At 43.9% G+C, this 21,165-nt stretch overlaps 2 protein-coding genes across 3 annotated transcripts in view; both read right to left on the bottom strand.

Annotated features, from left to right (window-relative positions):
- The window catches only part of tmem265 (transmembrane protein 265), a gene marked incomplete at its 3' end in the record, with an annotated part of 435,019 nt that overhangs the window by 75,824 nt on the left and 338,030 nt on the right, over positions 1-21,165 (bottom strand). The window lies entirely within an intron of this gene.
- On the bottom strand, positions 293-18,684 carry efemp2a (EGF containing fibulin extracellular matrix protein 2a). Of its 2 annotated transcripts, XM_080745407.1 has the most exons (11): positions 18,560-18,684; positions 12,480-12,734; positions 12,045-12,093; positions 10,883-11,080; positions 8,505-8,627; positions 7,293-7,409; positions 6,574-6,693; positions 5,054-5,173; positions 4,311-4,437; positions 1,935-2,130; positions 293-1,451 (listed from the first exon to the last, which is right to left on the bottom strand). In XM_080745407.1, exons 2-11 carry the CDS (start codon positions 12,579-12,581, stop codon positions 1,287-1,289), a joined length of 1,317 nt encoding a protein of 438 aa, XP_080601533.1. In that variant the 5' UTR covers positions 12,582-12,734; positions 18,560-18,684; the 3' UTR covers positions 293-1,286. The 2 variants fall into 2 exon arrangements, with proteins under 2 accessions (XP_080601533.1, XP_080601534.1); XM_080745408.1 differs by lacking the exon at positions 6,574-6,693.

Raw genomic sequence — 21,165 nt, forward strand, 5'->3', positions numbered from 1 at the left:
TTTAGATGGACAGTAGTAGGAAAGACAAAGTTGATCGGTAGACAACTGGAAAAAGGCTCTTGTGGGATTCTGTCCTAGGCCCGAGGGGTGTCGTGTGTGTTCTAATCACTAAAATTTTCTCCAGACACAGTGAATTTAGAAAAAAGAGCATCAGTGGACGAGACGAAAAGGTATATTGTTTTATTTTAGTTCAAATCTTGGACAAAACAAGTACAACATGTTCAATAATGCTGACAAACTACAGTGAGTGGGAGGTGATTGGGCATAGGGTGGCTGTGAAGGAAGTGGGAGGGGCCTGAAGGCTGAGGTCTGGTCTGAGTGGTTACTGAGTCATGTCAATCAACAAGACAGGAGCCTGGCATGTAGATAAAGGGTGTAAAATAGTGAAAACAGATGGCAGGTGGCATAGATCTCTCTACTGTGACAACCATTTCTTTAAGTGACAGTGGTAGAAAACATATTGACTCTGCACATTTTTTTAAATAATTATTTTTTTATCACCTAACACAGCTGGGTGATGAAAAAAAAAGAAAACACACACAAAACAAAACAAAAACACACGCACATAAAAAAAAGAAAAAAAAAAAAAAAGAAGAACATTTTTATCACCAAGCTGTATTGGGCGATAAAAGCAGTGAAGTGAAGAAACTTCTTCAGCATAGAATCCATTAGAAAGTTATAGCTTTTAAAATTGTAGCATATTGACCACAGAACAATGTTGTCAGACAGATATACAGTAAAACATAATCTCGACCATGACGTCCATGAGCAGTTTAGAATGGCATCATAAGAAATATGGAAGACAGCAGAGGGACAAGTTAAAAACCCACTGCTAGTTATCATTGAATCACTGAAGACTGTAAGTCATCAGTGAATCACGTAGGACTAATCACTTAAGACTGTGAGTTATCAGTGAATCTTTTAAGAATGCTAGTTATCAGCGAATCACTTAAGACTGCTAGCTTTAAGTGAGTCAGTACCGGCATGCTTCCGACTAGTCCTATACTGTGTTGCGTAATCTCTGCATGCTTTTTTTACAACTCATAAATGGCCATCTGACAGAGAAATATGACTTTTCATTGGAAAAATACGTAAGGAGAGCAAAGATGCAACATCCGATGACTGGTGATAATGGGTGAACTGCTTTGACCTCTTTGGATTTGTACGCTGGTTTACACCTTCTGGTATCTCTTTTTGATGTCTGTGTTTCTCTCCATCTCTCCATCTCTCCATCTCTCTCTCTCTCTCTCTCTCTCTCTCTCTCTCTCCATAAGCCCAGGGATGTTCTAGAAGGCGTAGGGGCCAACGTAGATGGAGAGCCTGAGGGCGGAGCTCGTCTGGTAGCTGCTTAGCAGGGGGTTGATGGACACCATCTCCAGGTCCAGTGTGTACTCTGTAGGTCCCGTCACCGCACGGGCCAAAACCAGCATCGCACTAATGTTGTTGATTTGCTGCAAGGAGGGGAGAGGGCCTTATTTATTTACTATTTATACAACAGGTAGTTCTGGCTAAGCAATCTGATTGGTTGAAATAGCTATCTACCCGTGATGAGAATGAGCATTATGGAACGGGTTATCATCAAACAAAGAAATCAGCTGTGCCGGTCGCGAAAGAGCTGCCGGCTCGCTATCATTGTTTCCGTAGTTCTTTAGTTCAGGGTCATAGTAGAAAAATCTGGCATTACATTTTTTTTAATCTCTATTCAATATCTTAATCACAATGAAATGCACGTGTTATACCAATGTGTGCTCGTGCTCATGCTCAAAAAGGTTCGGGGCGGCGTGTGCCCGTGTGACGCAACACAACACTGATAGTATGTATAATATGTATCAACGTGAAGTAGGAGCTACCATTAGCGTCCTCAAATGTACAGTGTTTAGGTTTTCACTCTAACCTGCTTCTGCAGATGTCATTTCCCTCTAAAAATCGCTCACCCTGATGTAGAAGTCTCCGCTGTCGTCTCCAGAGCGGATGCGGAAGGTGTTGTAGGCCCCTGGGGACACGCTGGTGGCCTGGATCTGGAAGATGTCTGATGGCACGGAGCGCTCGGAGGTGATGCTCATGTAGCGATGGACGATGGAGAAAGGCAGGTCTCGACAGTCAGGCTTGTTCACAGGACACACACAGCGGCTATAGACACGTGCAGAGGAGAAGAGAGTTTTAGACCAAGTTGCAGATCAAATGCCTTATGATTTTAGTAAAGGGATCGCCTACAGTATATAGGACCTTTTCATTGAATAAGTGATATCTTTTGGTTAAAGGACAACTTAATGTTCATATTTTAGAATGTAATTAGGGAAAAGAAAAGACGAGAGTTAAAATGTTTTAATTTACTGCTTTGTATCGTTTTAGCTATTTTTAATGATTTGGATTTCAGTGGTTGGGGGCATGCAAGTGGCTAAATATGTATTTATAGATACAATAAGCCCATTCCCAAGATGCACCACAATCTTTCATGAGCAGATGTGACTTATGGAGGCTAGTAGTATTACTGTAAATACCATAGTAATAAAGAAATCAACAGCTTATTGTGTCTAAAAAGACATATTTAGCCACTTATGCATAAAATCCAAAGTTGTCCTTAAAAAAAAATTTTTCTTTGTTGAAAAGTTTAAGCTCTATACGTTATCTAGTGTTTGTTCAGTAACAGAGGACTCCCTGTCCCTCCTGGCAGCTCTCTGATAAACAGAAAATACCAGAAAATATCCACTTTGCTTTCCTGCATTTTTGACAGCTTTTTTACCATACAATAAGTGTGAATGGAGTCACTGCTTCTGGAAGCAACGGATAAAGATGATGGATAGCGAGTGTCGTGCGTGAGCTTGAAGATCTGCTGTTTTCACAGACTTTTAGACTATTTTGAATTACATTTGACAATGTCATTCATAATTTGTACTTTTGAATACAGATAAAGATGATCGATAAGATCAATGTAGACTTATATCATGCCCAGGTACTGTAGCTATCAAGTCAAAATCACCTTTTGTTTTTTAGATTCAACCTCAATGTAGTCGAAAGACTCTTTTTTCGGGAACAATGGATCAAGCAATAACCACTTTTATCCTAAATACAATACTACAATTATTGCCAGCTCACATTGAAATGTTTCTATTGATAAATAACCCTCAACGTGGCCTGTATTAAAGACGAGCCTTCAGTGATTATTAGTACATTCCAGTAGTTCATAATTCAGCCAACAGGGGGTGCAGTGTGACGTAAAGGGGAAGTGGAACTGTCCTAAAAGCTAAACTAAAATGATATTTGAACAGTAGCCATTTTCCCATCTGTTTTTCTAAAACACATTTATACTACAAAAGCAGCTTTGAAGTATTAACAACTCCCCCCACACCTGCTACCAATCAACACTTGTTTCGCCATCCTAATAGTTTTCTAATTGTCCTGGAACACGTTCAACAGAGAAGGTCATGAAGTTGGACAGATATATGGAAAAAGTAATGGGAGTAATCTAGCGATGCGAGCCATGCTACATACAGGGACCATTATATTTTGAGATGACGGCCAGCACATATTTTTGTAATGGCTTAAAGGTGTTTGAGTGTGTGTATGTTTGGGGGGACTGGGGGTTGGGAGGGTGGGCAGAGGGGAAAAAGAGAAAGCATGGCTATGTTCAGACTGGCAGCCCGATCCAAATTGGTTTTATCAAGTCAGAACGGCAAAAGAACACATGGAAATCAATTTTGAACCACTTTACAAGGTGGTTTGAAATGCAATACAAATCGGATTTCTAAAGACGTGTCTCAGTCTGGACACTTTGACCCTGAAGCCTCATTCATACTTTGTTGTATGGCGATCGGAAATAGACGATCTTCAAGCCCACAACTAGGGATGGGACGTTAATCGTTATTATCGTTTATCGATTATCGTGATAAAAACACTCACAATAATCTTATCGTGGAGATTTAAATGTATCGTGAAATTATCCTCTGTCATGCACTGGGATCAATTCACCTTTTATTTGACGAGCTGCATATCTTGTACCACTTAAACCCTCTATAATTGGTAAAACAGACCTGGATATAACATACTTGATACAGTCTTTTTTCACAACCAAATATCTTTGCCAAAAAATGGCAAGTTGTGAGCTTGTAGATCGGCAATTTTTTGGCAATTGTTCCTCCCCAGGATAATGCCTGTTGGGAATATTTTGATTATCGCAATAATATAATAAATCGCAAATTCTTTGGTCACAATAATCGTGACATGAAATGTTCATATACTCCCATCCTTACCCACAACGCTCTGCAGTCTGAACAAGGCCCAAGTATGTTATGCACGTTGTAATGACTCACTTATCAGACACTTGCACATATGGGTCCTGGCAGCGGTTGGTGTCCACGCACTGATAGCGTCCATGGATATTCACACAGGTCTGAGCCTCTGTGCACTGATGCTCTCCTGTCTCACACTCATTTATATCTGGAAAAGGGGAGGAGAGGAGAGGTAACGTGAGGTGAGGGGAGGCAATGGAGGACCCAAACAACAATATAAACATGTGCTGTAAACGTGTGAATTAGTTGTAGCATGACTGTTTTGAGTTAAGAGGGTTCAAGCACGACTCAAGGTCCTACAAGTAATTTCTTTACCAGGTGCACGGCTTGGAACAAAAAAAGAAGAATCAATTGTTTAAGCAGGGCTTGACATTAAGGCTTGTCGGGGACAAGTAATAAATCCTTTCGGACAAGCTCATTAAAAATGTACTTGTCTGTTGGACAAGTGGCTCTTGGTTTCACTTTTTCTGTGCTCCTAGCAGCTTTGTGCTGTATGCAGTGCAGACTATGGACTGGCAATACTATGGAGTGGAGGGTGGAGGGAGCAAGGGGGGTCGTTAGCAGTCCTTTTGTTATTTATTCTATTTCAATGTCTGACTCCTATGCATGCATTTAAGAAAGAAATTACTGTGAAATGTCTCATTTTTATGCGGACAAGAGACTTTTGTGCCCGGACAAGTGAATGGGAAATGTACGGTACTTGTCCAAAGGAGAAGTGCCTCAAAAGGTTAATGTCAAGTCCATACTGAATACACTGTTCTTACCTTGGCACAGCCTGGTGCCCAACAGTTGATATCCCTCGGGACACATGCAGGAAAACCTCCCTGGTTCGTTCACACACTGGTACTGGCAGAGATAACTGGAATAGCTGCACTCGTCTATGTCTGTAGAGACATGGGAGAACCCAACATTACTCACAAACACAGCATTACACAGATGTGCGCACAAGCACACGCCCGCATGCGCCCCACGCACACACGCACGAACGCACGCACGCGCGCGCGCACACACACACACACACACACACACACACACACACACACACACACACACACACACACACACACACACACACACACACACACACACACACACACACACACACACACACACACACACACACACACACACACACACACACACACACGATGGCACACACCCAAATGGACTAATGTGCTTGCACTACCAAAGGCACAGTAAAATCTTTAATTTATCTCCGAGGCTGTCAAATGGTCCCAAGTAAGGGGCTGTTTGGGTATCTTCCATTTGAAGCAGTAATGGAAATACTTTTATCACATCATGTTTTTAACTATTGCCTCCAGTGTACATAATTCAAGTGCATTAATTCATATTTATTTACCTATAGCATAGCCTCAATAATGTATATGTCTATGTCTGTCTATCTTTTTTACTTTATCCCAGGTCCCTTGTCACTGCTGCCCCCTACTGTTTGGTTTGTTATGGAGCGTGTAGACCACTGTTTCCCTAACTAATGGGTCGGAACCCATTTGTTGGTCGCGGACACATTTTGTAGATTTCTAAGTAATTTCATAAATAAATAAAATGAAATAAATCTAAGAAACAAATGTTTAAGAAGTAGTGAAAATAGCAGATCTACAAGCTCACCCCACGGCACAAAGCAACACGTTGTGAGCTTGTAGATCTGCTGTTTTCACTAGTTTGGGTCCCGGGCAAAGTTGAATTTCTATTTTAGGTCACAAGCTAAAGGTTTTGGGAACCACTGGTGTAGACAAGCAAGTATCCTGATCCAAGTCAAGTTGCCAGACACTTCTTTGACAGTGAGTAGTTTCACTGGGAGGAAGTAACAACAAGCACCAACCTGTAGCAGTCACTCATTTGTTTCTGAAGAAAATCCCTAACAACAGGTGCAATAACAGAACAGGCCTCAATTCATGGAGTGTTGTGCTTGCATTACTAACAACTAACATTAAAGAAGTGTAAGGTCAAATTCATAGAGCTAAGAAAATGTGCCAGCCATCTATTGAGGTTCAGATGATGAGAACCTGGCAGACAACTAAAGAAAACAGTTGAATGTTTGTGTTTGTTACTATAGCAAGTTTGAATATGCAGCGTGAGAACAGAGAGGCACATTTCTACTTAAATGTGGCACTATATTTGTGTGTTTTTTTTTTTTGCCATTATAAAGTATTGTTTTTTTGTTTTTTGACAGTGATGGATTATTAGATTGATGGAACCAAATTGAAAAAGAAAAGGCACCGGCGGTATCCTTGAACTTGGCAGATATATAGTCATAAAGTCCTACCATTGCAGGCGAAGCCATCTGGGCCCAGCTCGTAGCCCTGGTCACATCGACAGAGGAAGGTGCCATATGTGTTGTAACAGCGCTGAGAGCAGGGCGCTCCCATCTCACATTCATTCACATCTGAAAGATGGAGGGCAATTCGTGTGGGATGATGAAGGCTACGCATAACCACATTTGTTCTCCTTAATAACTCTGCAGTAATTATACTAATTATAAGATGTTATATTGTAAACTGTACCCATTAGTCTTACAGTATGTTTGTAAGTTTCTTTCACATTTAAGTGAACCATGACTATCTATATACACTAAAAAAGGAACTATCTATCTATCTATCTATCTATCTATCTAACTATATATCTAGCTATCTATACAACATAAATCAGGAAAATCACCAAACTTTCTTGGAAGTGGAAACATGACTCATATTTTAATAATTTTCCAAGTACACAAGGTGTACTTTATGTTATGATATTCAACAGCAGGATTGTGTAACTCGGTGTTTCTCAAAGTGGATTGTTTCCAGGGACTCTGTGGGTTCCTTTAGGGGGGGTCTAAATGGACCCACGCAAGTCTGTAACTCTGACAAGTTTACGAATGGAACCAAATGAACCCGTCAGGAAATGAACCCGTCAGGGTTCATTTGGTTCCATTTGTACACTTGTCAGAGTTAAGGGGAGACCTTGAGATTTGAAAGTTTGAGAAACACTGGTGTAACTCACCGATGCAGGAGCGGTTGTTCCCTGCCAGCTGGAATCCAGGCTCACACTGGCAGGAGAAGGAACCGGGAACGTTGACGCAGCGATGCTGACAGTACCGATACCTGCACTCATCAATGTCTTTGAGAGAGAGACAAAAAGAACAGAAAGAGGGGGACGGGGGACACCCCAAAGAGCCCAGACAGATGGAGACAGAGACATAAGGCAAAGTTAGCATTGTGTGCTTTTCACGCAGAGTTCATTAGTTGCATGACTAAGTTCCGTCTGGCATCTCATAGTGATGCATCTCTCATAGATGCCTTGTGAGTCAGCCATACCAGTGGACCATACTTACTACATGCCATTGTCCACTGTCAACATGGGCCACAGAGTTTAGATAAACCTCAGACCTTTTACCCCCAATTACCCCCTTTTTTTTCTTTCTTTTTTTTTCTTTTAAGATAATTTATGCTTGTTTATGTTTTGTCCAGATTCAGTAAACTTTACTGTACCTGAAAAGTTTTAGTTCTAGGTTGCAGCACTTGTCAGGAACTATTTCAGTGGTATTCAAATCCAGGTCAACAACTGTATCTGAGCAATAAAATCACTTTAGATCAAATAAATGGCATAGTGGTTTTTAATGACCTATACCTAGCAATGTGGGAGGCATTGGGTAAAAAAGAATATCTAACACTTGCCACATACAAGACCAAGTCTTTGCCACGACACAGACACATTTGTCCTGGCTCAAAATATTTTCAGATGGGGGTCCGTGGACAAATGTCATATTCATTTGGTCCTTGAAATGAAAAGTTTGAGAACACTGCTTTAAGTAGAGCAGTGGTTCTCAAACCTTTTTCATGTCAAGGACCCCCAAATTGACAATTATTAGCCTGCAGAGTCTGCAGACCCCCATTTGAAAAGATATGGTAGGGACCCCCCCATAAGAGAAGATTTGTATTGCTCTAGCAGTGATTCTCAACCATTTTAATTTCAAGGCCCCCAGGTTTGACATGCATTTTATGCATATATTTCTGATACCCCAATTTATATTGTAAAATCAATGTTAATTTAACTCAGAGAGTGTACAAATGTATACATCAGAATGACATACCCATAAGGGCCCATTTGGTTCCTAACAACATCATCAATAAGCTGGGGATCCCCTGGAACTCCCTCGAGGACCCCACTCTGAGAACCAATGAAGTAGAGGGCAGATGAAGGAGATGAACGTACCGATGCACTCGGTGCCGACCTTGCGGTAACCCTGGGGACACTGGCAGGTGAAGGCGCCGGGCGTGTTGATGCACTGCTGGCTGGGCTGACAGTCGTGGTCATCTCTCTCGCACTCGTCCACATCTGCGCGACACCGCGGCCGGCCACAGCACACCACAGACAACAAGATTGCAATTAGCGCGACAGAATTCGGCGTCACAACCACTAAACGCTAACATGCCCTGCTTTGATTTGCGGTCAGCAGCTGAGAATGTCCCATAAATGTTGAGTCACTGATTCTCGCTGTGTCACGCGTTCCCAAATCAACACCTCTCCCCCAGCACAAGTAGCTCTTCTTCTCTCGCTGCCAGACCAGCTGATGAAGCACGGCAGCGTGTGTGAAATTTCGGGATTCCGACAGCGTGTCTGTGTCTGCGGACGCACATATACACCCACACAGCTCACACCAGAAGCCTGTGGTCTACAGGCCAAGCACCTGCTGTGGCCACCTGTCCCTTAAAATCTATGTTCTTCTGCAACACGCACGTGCACGCATGCACGCGCACGCACACACACAGAGGCACAATGCCCACTCATCCTGTTGGCCACCTGTTTCGCCTCCAGCTCCCAGCTATCCTCCCCCACTCCATCCCTCACCTCCAACACACCCACCCAGTGGTGGGAACAAGTAACATTTACTGCAGCACTATATGTGAGGCACTTTTACTGTACTTGAGTAATTTGTTTTTGAGCGGTGGTCACACCGTCTCCATAGCGTGGCCGTGTGTGTATCCGTGTGTGTGTGTGTCTGTCTGTCTGTATGTAGCCTGTGGTGTATGTAGCCTGCTATACCTTTTTTGACCACACATGTTAAGGGAGGGGCGCTGTTGTTCAGGCCAGGCCAGGCACACTCACATTCACACACACAAATACACACACACGCACGCACGCACGCACACACACACACACACACACACACACACACACAGCCTCCACCGCTCAGTTCACACAAGTGTGATTTTTTAAATAAAACTACTACTCCGCTACATCTCAGAGGCAAACACAGACATTGTAATTTCTTTTACAATTATTTGGCAGACATTGTTGAGCACCTTAAAGGAGTAGTAATTACTTTTTTTCTATCGATTATTATGCACCCCATGAAGACTTGAGTTCAATAATGTTTTTGTTTTTGTTGCATTCTTAAGCCAATAATTTGAGGAGACTCTTTGTAGGCCCATTGATTCCGGATGGATATTCAAATGCATTTGGAGTACATTTATTATATTATTGTCTTAGGAATGCGACAAAAACTAAAAAATATTATTGAACTCAAGTCTCCATGGGTGAGTAATTGATAGAAAAAAAGTCATTTTGGGGTGAACTACTCCTTTAAGCCATATACAGATATACTTTGTAGTACAACAAATAGCAAAAATAGCCTACTGTATCTACAAGCTCAAAACGCATCTCATTGCGACTTGTTATGAGCTAATAATAATTGATATGTTTAGAATTTTTGGAGGGTTAAATGTTAGCCTTTAATGACATGCCCAAAATAGGGACGCCAGGGTTAATGTGGTTAAGTGTTAATTTGACCTAAACAAACTCCTCCACTTCAGTGGTGCCCAAACCTTCTAGCTCAAGACCCAAAAGAGAAATTAGATATTTACCCGGGACCCAAACTAGTGAAAATATCTACAAGCTCACAACACTGCGCGAAGAGCCACGTTGTGAGCTTGTAGATCAGCTATTTTCACTACTTTTTAATTGTTCAAATTTCTTATTTATGGAATTTCTTAGATGAGTTTGATTCTTTTCAAAACATTCTTACGTCGGAAAAGAAAAAGAGGATTTCTATTCGGTCGTGACCCGTAAAAATTGGTCTGTTACCCACAAATGGCTCCCGGACCACTGTTTGGGAAACAGTGCTCAACTCCAGTGGTTCTCAATCTGTGGGTCAGGACCCCCAGGGGTGTCCCCAAATTATTTTGGGGGTCCCCAGATGATTAACTGTTTTCTCACTTCTTAACAGTAAACAAACCAACATACAGTATATAAGTGTACAGAGGGTATCTGCACATTTCTAAAGTGAAAATTTAAGGACTTTCAAATACCTTTAAAATGACAGATTAAACTTTAGACAAATAATAGAGGCAGGAATTGTGAAAATAGCCGATCTACATGCTCACAATGCCTTGCAACGCCTTGAGGCGTTGTGAGTATGTAGATCTGCAATTTTCTTTTTTTAACAGAACCATGTTATACAAAATGTAATGCCTCAACTCTCAGTGCTCGTCAGCATGGGGGGTCCCCAGTTAAAATATGATTATTTTGGGGGTCATGGCCTGACAAACTTGAGAACCAGTGCTCTACTCCTACACTTGACATGTACCCACCCACACAGCTGTCTCCCTGGGGTTCGTAGCCCACAGGACAAGGGTTGAAGGGCTCGTGGACGGCAGTCGGAGTGCTGGGAGACTCCGGGGCAGGGATGACGGAGGCGGAACGCGGGAGGCACAGGTAACCTCCATAGTGGTTGAAACATTTCATCTCCCCTTTGCAGGCATCTGAGATGGTATCACACTCATTTATGTCTGATAGGAAAGACAGAAAAGTTGCCATTATTGTCTGACATTCTTTATTTATATTATGTGAGAGGTTAGGGTCATGCAACAATGTTTAAATTAGCCCCAAAAGAAGACTAATATTGTTGTGCAGTAAGTAAGATATTATTTTATTTTGAAATACAACTGAGGGGCTTTTAGACTGAGAGTCTAAAAGCCCCAATAGCAGCCCCTAGAGGCTCAGTTGCTACTTACACCTGAGCCAACAGGAACAAAGTGGTACTTTGAACAACCAACATTGGCATAGATTAGAAAAAATCATGGTAGAATTTGATTTGGCGGGTCATATTGTATAATTACTGAAGGAAGCATTAGATGAAAGGTCATGGGGTCCTATACAAGAAATCTCAAAGAGAACACCAGCACTCTCGGACAAGTCCATTTAAGGCACATTTATTTTAAGTTTAGTTGGTCAGGGCAAGCTGCAGAGCAGCAGAAACATGATAAGAACAGATACTACACTTGATCTTAGCCAAAAGGCCGAGAAGCGCTTCTCGGCCTTTTGGCTGGTGTTCTCTTTGAGATTTCTTGTATAGTTACGTGTCCCGACCGTGCACCCGGTAAGAAGTTAAACGATGTTGAAATGAGTTTGAGTTGTGCTCGCACCCCTGCTGTAACGAGGTCATGGGGTCCCTCAAATGGTTAGGGTTCACCGACCACGTGCAGCAAATGCAGGCAATCATCTGCCTGTTCAATTTTTAATATATCTTGTATGAGGAGATATATAGTGGAAATACTGGCCTAGATAATGAAGGTAAACAGCAAATTTCATGATAATCCAGAAATAGTTTTTGAGATACTGTATGTTGTTTGGGACCAAAATGGACAGATGGATGAACCATCCTTAGAGCCACACCGCTTCTGAGACTAAATATATGTCTGCATTTGTCCGTGTACATGAAGGTGAAAGGATTTAATGGGGTTTTCTGCTCACCTTTACAATGCTGAGTGTGAGAATCCCATTGATACCCATCTGTACATTCCTACAGAGAGCGAGAGAGAGAGAGAGAGAATGAGATATGCATAAACTTTTCATGTTTGGTATACAGTCGGTTGTATAACGGACAATAGAGTAGAATCAAACAGAGATGCCAAACAGTAATAAATTACCCAGGTAGAAAGTCATCTCTAAACCCCCAAAAACTATCTCCCACCAAAAACAGAGACAGATGTGGACGAGAAACTATCTGCTACCACCGCAATAAACTATTACCATGGCAACATGTCCAGAACAAGAACACAAGAGAAGATAAGAGAGCAGAGGCTCAGATTTGGAGAGAGGCCTGGAAAACAGCGATATGGGACAACAGAGAGGATGCAGAGAAGAAAGAAGAGACGGATAGAGAGGGAGACCTTCATCCATCCTTACCGTGTAAGTGTCACTTTCAGTGGGCGGCTGTGAAATAACACTGTGGAGAAGCACAGACACGCACGCGCACACACACAAGACTGACACACGGATGCCCTGCATGCTCAGGCGCTGGCTGGCGGGAGAAGGCGCAGGTAAACGCACAAACACACACTGTCAGGCACACACGCACACACACACACACAAACAGGTATACACAGTACACACACACACAGACAACCGGCCGACACAGGTAGTGGCTTCACAGTGGAATACCTGAGAGAGAGAGAGAAAGAGAGAGAGAGGGAGAGACGTTAGAATTTAAAATTGAAATATTTCAATTCATTCATAACAAACACAAGTACTCTTCAGGGTTTGGTACTCTGTGTCTGTCTGTCTGTCTGTCTGTCTGTCTGTCTGTGTGTGTGTGTGTGTGTGTGTGTGTGTGTGTGTGTGTGTGTGTGTGTGTGTGTGTGTGTGTGCGTGCGTGCGTGCGTGCGTGCGTGCGTGCGTGCGTGCGTGCGTGCGTGCGTGCGTGCGTGCGTGCGTGCGTGCGTGTTGTTCCTTTAATTGAAGTGGATAAATCAACTCATACGGTCAGAACACATACAGTAGCTAGTTGTCAGCTAAAACAACTTCTCCCTTAATGCCGGCAAAAAAAATGAACGCATGAATTGTCCCTGCAGGTGAAAATGTAAATATAATGACGTACTCTATATCCTTCAGCTGAAAATAACAGAGTCAACAGCACAGAAATACTTTCATGTAAACTGGTCGCACACAACCACCCCTGTGTCCGCACGCTGGCACGCTCCTGCTCTCTGGAATGAAGGCAGTGGTGGAAAGCACTAAGTAAGTACATTTACTCAAGTAAAGTACTGTGCTTAAATTCATTTTTGAGGTATCTGTGCTTTACTTGAACACACTTTTAAGATACAACAATTGTTAGGGATTAATTCAGTGATTTACAACCTTTTTGGCTTTTTGACAAAAGCGGAGCAATCCGACAGATTTTCTTTCGCCAGACTTCTCACATGGTGTCATTTCAATAAATGTTTAAATTATTATTTCACTAAAGATTCCAAAAACAGATTTGTGAATCAGAACTATGTTTAATCGTCTCACAATGCCTGACTCTTTGAAGGGGCCCACCCCCTAGGTTGGGAACCATTTGATTTGACTAAACTAGCTAACTGTAAAGAAAGTAGTTCAAACAAACAGCTCAACAGTACCAAACTGCTGTGTTTCCAGTATTCATAACAACATATATAATAATACAGTATATCAGTCAGAGGAATCAAACAAGTACTTTTATTTTTAATACACATTTCTATACGTATGTACTTTTAATTAAGTGGTTATTAGCTCTACATAGTTGTAATGGTACTTTTACTTAAGTAATAAGGATCTGAGTACTTTACAACTCCCAATGAAGGTGTTGCTGGAAGCTGTGGTGCCTGTGGCAGCGCATTCATCTCGGGCAATTATCTGCCTACTTTACGGCACACCGACTCGGTGTCAACAGCTCCGACACTTCAGCATCTTAAGAACAAACCCCTATTGTTTTCATTCGTCCTCGTGGAAGAGGGAATCTCCTTCTTGGAGGCTGCCATTGTGTTCCTGGGCAATACAGCATTTGTCTTAGTCATGCTGTGTTATTTAGAAGAGTATGGGGGAGGCATTAGGCTCTTTTGAGCAGTAACACGCTCTGGGCTCCGCTCCCAGTGTGCCTGTACTCATGTCTGCAGACATCTTTCATAATCTTCCTGGAAGGAGATCACGACTGTTTAAGTAGAGCCTGGATGTAGACAAATGTTCTACCCAGCCTCTCCAACCAGACCCCCCTCCCCCCCACCAAACTGCAGAAAACAGGCGAAATGAAACAATAATAAAACATTCTCTTAGCAGCCGTTGTTTGCAGAGCCAGTCAGCTCCAGTCAAAATATATGAAAATGAAACGTATAATCATTGCCTGGCTGACGTGTCTACGTGCGTATGCGTGCACGCACGCACGCACGCACGCACGCACGCACGCACGCACGCACGCACGCACGCACGCACGCACGCACGCACGCACGCACGCACGCACGCACGCACGCACGCACGCACGCACGCACGCACGCACGCACGCACGCACGCACGCACGCACGCACGCACGCACGCACGCACGCACGCACGCACGCACGCACGCACGCACGCACGCACGCACGCACGCACGCACGCACGCACGCACGCACGCACGCACACACACACACACACACACACACACACACACACACACACACACACACACACACACACACACACACACACACACACACACGCACGCCACGGATTGCATATTGTTGTTAAGTCGATGCTTGAGACAAACACAAAGCCACAGAGCGATGTTCGCAGACAAACATTTAACATCTGACATCACGCGACCACTTCATGATCTCTGTGTTGGGAAAGGCAGAAAAAACACATCCTCACCCCAACAGAGCGCTGATGGTAACTCATCCCCCTGCCTGGCAGTGAGGTAGCCACAATACGCTGCTCCACCAGTGTCCGAATTGGCACTGTGGTCGACTTACAGCCGGCAAAAAAATGTGACCCAAAACCACCCGAAAACAAACTGACCGCCAGTCCAGGGTCCAGTCACTGTCTGGGCCCTGACCGCTGCGAGAGGGGAGACATGGGAGCTGCCCTAGCCTGTGCATGAATCCAAGTGGCGGTGGACCTCTGGAATTCCCGTGGCGAGGATGTGGGCTGCAGGGTCCAGCTGGGATGCCCTGCCGTGGCAGCTGTTCCCAGGGTGTCCGTTTTCCGGGGATCCCCCACCCGGGGTTCACCCGGGAGGAGAGTTGGTGCCAAACCAACCCTTATGCCGGTCACCCAACCTCTCATCTCGCTGCGTGGCGTGGGTGAACGCCCAGAGGGCTGCAGAAGTTCAACCAGTGGCCTTTTAGTGACCACTGAGGCAAAGAATATTATTGGACTGCTGGATTGTAGTTCCTCGTCAACACTGAGCAGTGTGCTCTTCAACGCTTTCTCCCAAGACTTTAAATGATCCTGCAGCAGCTATCGTACCTCAACATTAGTATTTCATATTGTTTATAACACATTTGGTGGATCATTGTTCGTGGCCTCTCCGTAGCATCTGCAACAGAAGGCTTACCTCCGCTTAAGTTCACGGTCAGCCGAATTTAACGAGCAAAATATCTGTGTAGGCTCATAAAGGCCACCTCTTGGGGACCAGGAAAAACAGTCAAGAAGACCACACACACACACACACACACACACACACACACACACACACACACACACACACACACACACACACACACACACACACACACACACACACACGTTAATAAAAAAATCACACCCGTGTGAAGTGGAGCTGTGTGTGTGTGTGTGTGTGTGTGTGTGTGTGTGTGTGGATCATGTGTACCGATTTTTGTGACATTTGAAGAAAATATGTAGGAAAAGGAGCAAAAAGTGTGTTTTGGAGAAAATTCAAGATGGCGGAAAATCTATCATGGCGCAAATGGGCGTGGCCTATATGGGGAGATGCGTCATGAGCCAAGGAATCCAGGGAAAAAATATTTTTGATTTTCCGACCTACGGTTCAAGAGTTACAGGCCAAAACGTAAAGTGGGGTGTTATGGCGCCACCATGCGGCCAAATGACACAATTATTTTTTATTTAATCCTTGAAATCATTATGAACCTCCTCTCCAAGTCTTGAAACTCTAGCCCCTATGGTTTGCGAGAGACAAATAATTGAATGTGAGTTTTTGCGATTCCCATTATAAGTCAATGGGGAAAATTAATTCACTAATAAATTAATATCAATTAAACTATTGAACCTTTCTCTTAGCAAGTTACTAGCCCACGATTCCCGAGTAAGCCGGTCGATTTGACATATGGCGCGAGTGTGTGGTGGCAAAACTGTGGGACTAGTAGCGTGCCGAAGTTTAGGAAGTTCAGGCTACATACAGACACACAGACAGACACACAGACAGACACACAGACAGACAGACCCACACGGCCACGTATAGGGAGCCTGTGCTTCACACAGCTCCAAAAACACACACAGAGAGAGAGCAGGCTGAAAGACTGGTCATGTGTTGTAGTGTATATATTGTTCTGCTTGGCGGTGCGTGGAGCATCTCCCCAGCGCGGTTCTAAAACACGTGGCCCCCACGCAGGCTGCAAACCCAAGGCCAGAAGGCCTTTCATCTCAGTCAGCATTGCTGCCACTGTGGGATAAATATATATTTTTACATTATATTCAGTGATGGATAGGCGCCTTTCGGGAGAAATTGCTCCCAAAACCACACTGTAACATAATGGCTCCCTTCAGAGCTGTTCTCTCTCCTGCTCTGTGCTTTGTCTCACTGGCAGTGGCAGTAAAGCACAGAGAAAATGCACTGATATATCTGTATATATGACACGTAGGATCTGGCAAAGGATGATGGACTGGGGTCAGCAGGGAGGGCTTGTTCTCTGAGACGCCACTCTCCTCGCCGTCCCTCTCTGACCCCACCTGAATCACAGCAGAAGGACCTGTCAATTGCTAGCAGCACTTTGTAAGTATATGTAGTACATAAGATGATGCCTTGCTGTGGATTGTCGCAAGGCAGTGCCATCTGTGTTGTGTATGTTTCTATTCTGTCTGTGAGAGTGTGACTGCACGTATAGCCTAGCATGGTGGCACCTGCTCCTCCTGTTAAATGCGGCCACATGGCTGGCTCAGTCAGAAGGTTTTGTAATGCCTTAGCTCAGTGATTCTCAAACTGAGGTCCTCGGAACCCCCTTGGGTCTGTGAAACATTCTTGAAATGGTATGAAAATAATTTTCATATTTTGAATGTGGCACTTCTTTACTAGCCAAATGGCTGCACCCGATAAATACTTAAGCCTACACACACACAGAGACACAATAAACGAGTGTTTATGGCATTTATCACATGGGCTCAAATGCCTGACAGTGAGTCCCTGGTTCAATTCCCGGCCAGCCGGACAAATGCTGCATGTCACTCCCACTACTCTCTCTAATAAAGCCTTAAAAAAGCCTGTAACACTGCAGTGTGCAACAGATGCTAGTGGGTCATCATACCTTTGGTGTTAATTCCAGTTTGGTTCAATTAAAACAAACACCTCAACTTCACATGATTGGGTGTTTATTGACCACGTGTGACAGCAACCAACCAATAAAGTTCCAATGTGACAGAGATAACAAGATAACTGCTACCGGGGCACCTGCTGGCCTACTGGTCCAGGCGCATACCACTTAGGTATTGCCACACCGGTTCGATTCCCGATCCGGACAACCTTTGTCGCATGTCGCTCCCCATCTCTCCCCCCATTTCCTGTCAGTCTACTGTCCTATCCAATAAAGGCATAAAAAGCCCAAAAATGAAAAAAAAAGATAACCACCACAATTAGTGTTAGACAGCATTTCATGCAAAGGGGGTCCACGGAAAATATGATTCTTTGCTAAAAGCAAATGACTCTGCCTTAGGTCCGTGGGAGGTATGAGTAAACTCTGATTGTGACATAGATGTCAGTTGTTGTGAAACGTTATATACTGTTAGCTGGGGAGGTAATTTTGCAATACACAATAATACACCTACTCTTTCTTACTCACTGTGGACCCCCCCTCTCCCCCTCACTGTTCTTACTCCCACTGAAACACATGACACAACTAAAACACACACACACACACACACACACACACACACACACACACACACACACACACACACACACACACACACACACACACACACACACACACACATAGACCAGAGCAGAGGAGAGCAGAGCAGTGGAGCTGTGTGACGTGTAAAGGCCTTCAGTACCGGAGTGAAAGTGAATGAAAGACTCCTCTTCCTCTCCTGTTGGTGACAGTCACTGGCCCAATAATTCATTCACCCACCCTTTGATTTCCACAAATATTCCAATTTCCCCCCACTCTTTCATACTGTAGCAGAAACATTATGTCAAATGATTGGCTGCACACGCACACGCACGCACGCGCACGCGCACGCACACGCACACGCACACACACACACACACACACACACACACACACACACACACACAAACTCACAGACAAGTCTCTGTCCTCAGGTTCCAGTCTTCTGTCCTGCTTCTTGTTCCAACGAGGTATGTTGCGTCCTCGCTGCGTGTTGCGTCGGGTCCCTGGTGTGTTGGGAGAGTGTGTTCCTGCTTGCCTCTGTGACCCTGAGAGAGTGAGAAGAGAGACCGACAGCTGGAGAAGCTGAACGCATGTGAGCGGGGGAGAGAAAGAGAGAGAGGGAGAAAAAGACAGAAGGAAAAAGAGAGAGGGAGGAGAGAGGGACAGCCCATTCCTACCCCCCCGGTCTGGCCCCCTGCGCTGCCATCTTCTAACTCTCCACCCCTCCCCAAAATCCTACGCCACCCCCCCTCTCTCTCTCTGACCCCCCAGGATGCAAATTCCTGGTCTGCGGCCCAAATTCCCAAATTCCAAATCTGTCCAAATCGCGAGGCAGAACAACAACTCACACAGATTCACACACACTCCACCCACCCCCCCGGAATCGCCCACCCCCAACCCCGGCTGCCCCCGTCCCCTTGCCCACTGGTCACACAACACACCTGTTTTCATTTAAAATGCCCCCCCCCCCCCCTCGAGAGCCCTGAGCCCTCCCTCCCTCCCTCCCTCACCCCCTGCTGCATTTCTCCATTTACCCCCCATCTATCTATTCCTGACCCCCCTCGATCGTTCCGTCTTTTGAGTGTATGTGTGTGTGTGTGTGTGTGTGTGTGTGTGTGTGTGTGTGTGTGTGTGTGTGTGTGTGTTTTCCTGTACAGGGCACTAAATGCTGTTCACTCTGCCTCTCTCTAGTTCAATCTGACATGAGTGGATATTTATAACTCGGGAGAGAAGTTAGTGGAATGTGGATAAAAATTAGAGGAAAAGGGAAGGAGGTAGAGACCGACAGACAGACAGAATACACAGACATGACCAAATGTTTTCCTTTTTCGTGGAACACGTCTACGCTGGAGGTTGTTTTTGGATAAAATGCAGGCAAGGGACCAGGAGCTGCTATCATGACTTCATACATACTGTTTTTACTGCACTAATACTGTACATGCTAAATATATTACACACATCGCAGCACCTACTAGTACCATTTACAGTAGTATTTCATATTACTCTCTCCAGTTTCTCATGACAGGAGAAAAGTAGATTAAAATGTTTTTGTCCTAAGCCCACATAGTTCCAAGAATACTTTTTAACTCTCCCAAGTAACATCCCACACTATAAATCCAATTGAAGAGTTTCATTCGCACGAGATTGCCCCACTTGAGAAATGTGACTTCACATAACAGCCGTCTATATTGACTATCAATGTTATTAGGCATTAACCGTTACCAAAGAGAAGCTTTTCAGGGCACATATTCCTCCGTGGAGATGAGATTGACATTGTATGATATGCTTAAACATGTCTCATCATGAAGCGTGTATTCATTTTCTTGTAATTGGGGGTCTTATGTGTCTTTTAAAATATAGAGCGATGAACATCAGGGAGCAATCTTATTTTCCAAACTGAATAGTACAGCAGTAGGGGAATGTTACTCTTCAATTAGCCCCAAACTGTTTGCGTGTATTGTGGTTCAGCGGGTGTAGGAGATGACAGCTGTCATTACAGGAGGGAACTCTTGTTAAAAATCGCACACTCAGTCACTCAACAACCCCCCGGCTTGACAAATTGTGCCCCTCGTGTTGGTCCCCTTTCTACCCGACCACACACAGACACCCCACACATCACTAATTACCACGGACTCCGCTCAAAACAAGTTCAACATGTTCTACAGGAAACAAACACAGTAGGATTATGCGATGTATTACATGAACATTTTAAGTTATATATCACAAGCTCTGGTTTATCTTCTTAAGATCCATCCTCTGCCGCAGTACAAAAACTCACCTCACCCCCTATAGAACTTCTTATTTCTTTGCATCACTACCTGTATAAGCCAATGTAGATGGGTGCTAGTTATGTTATCCAGATGCATATTGCTTACTTGTTCATATACTATGTATTTCTAGATAAATGTATGCCATTTGCTTGTTCACAGATGCTAAGTATGTTATTTACATACCATTCACCGCCTGCAGCTGGTGCAGAATGCGGCAGCCAGGCTCATTACTGGGACTAGGAGGTCTGAACACATAACCCCAGCACTGTCCGCACTGCACTGGCTACCTGTTATTCATAGAATAGATTTTAATTCCAACTTAGCACTTTTAGAGGTTCCGAATTCAAATATGGTGACCATAGCCATATTTAAATCTAACTTAAAGACTTACTTTTATAGGAAAGCCTTTTTAACCCCATAACTGACCCCTTTTGTGATACTGCTGTTTTGTGTTGTTTTTACTCTATTTTGTTTTTGCTGCAATTTTATGATTTATGCTTATGATTGTTTTTATCATGTTGTTAAGCACTTTGTAACATTGTTTAAAAAGGTGCTATATAACTAAAGTTATTATTATTATTATTTAGGCAGCTTGTACATCAAGTATACCAAACGGTAGATGCAAAAGCTCTTTTTGACTACAAAAACTAAGTAAACCATACCATTTCACAGGTTCTGGATTAGTTTCCATACGCTACGTCAGAACCAGGGGTGAGATGCCGTGGGCTCGGTTGGGCTCGGCGAGCC

The sequence above is a fragment of the Nannobrachium achirus genome (genome assembly GCF_963921795.1).
Source record: "Nannobrachium achirus genome assembly, chromosome: 17".
In the NCBI taxonomy this organism is placed as follows: domain Eukaryota; kingdom Metazoa; phylum Chordata; class Actinopteri; order Myctophiformes; family Myctophidae; genus Nannobrachium; species Nannobrachium achirus.

What these genes read in the sequence shown, in the direction of transcription:
- efemp2a (XM_080745407.1), bottom strand. Translation starts at nt 12,581, where the DNA reads ATGCAGGGCATCCGTGTGTCAGTCTTGTGTGTGTGCGCGTGCGTGTCT. An exon ending in CCAGGGAGACAGCTGTGTGG is followed by an intron (nt 8,628 to 10,882) that starts GTGGGTACATGT and finishes GGTGTCGCGCAG; the next exon opens with ATGTGGACGAGTGCGAGAGA. An exon ending in GGTCGGCACCGAGTGCATCG is followed by an intron (nt 7,410 to 8,504) that starts GTACGTTCATCT and finishes TCTCTCTCAAAG; the next exon opens with ACATTGATGAGTGCAGGTAT.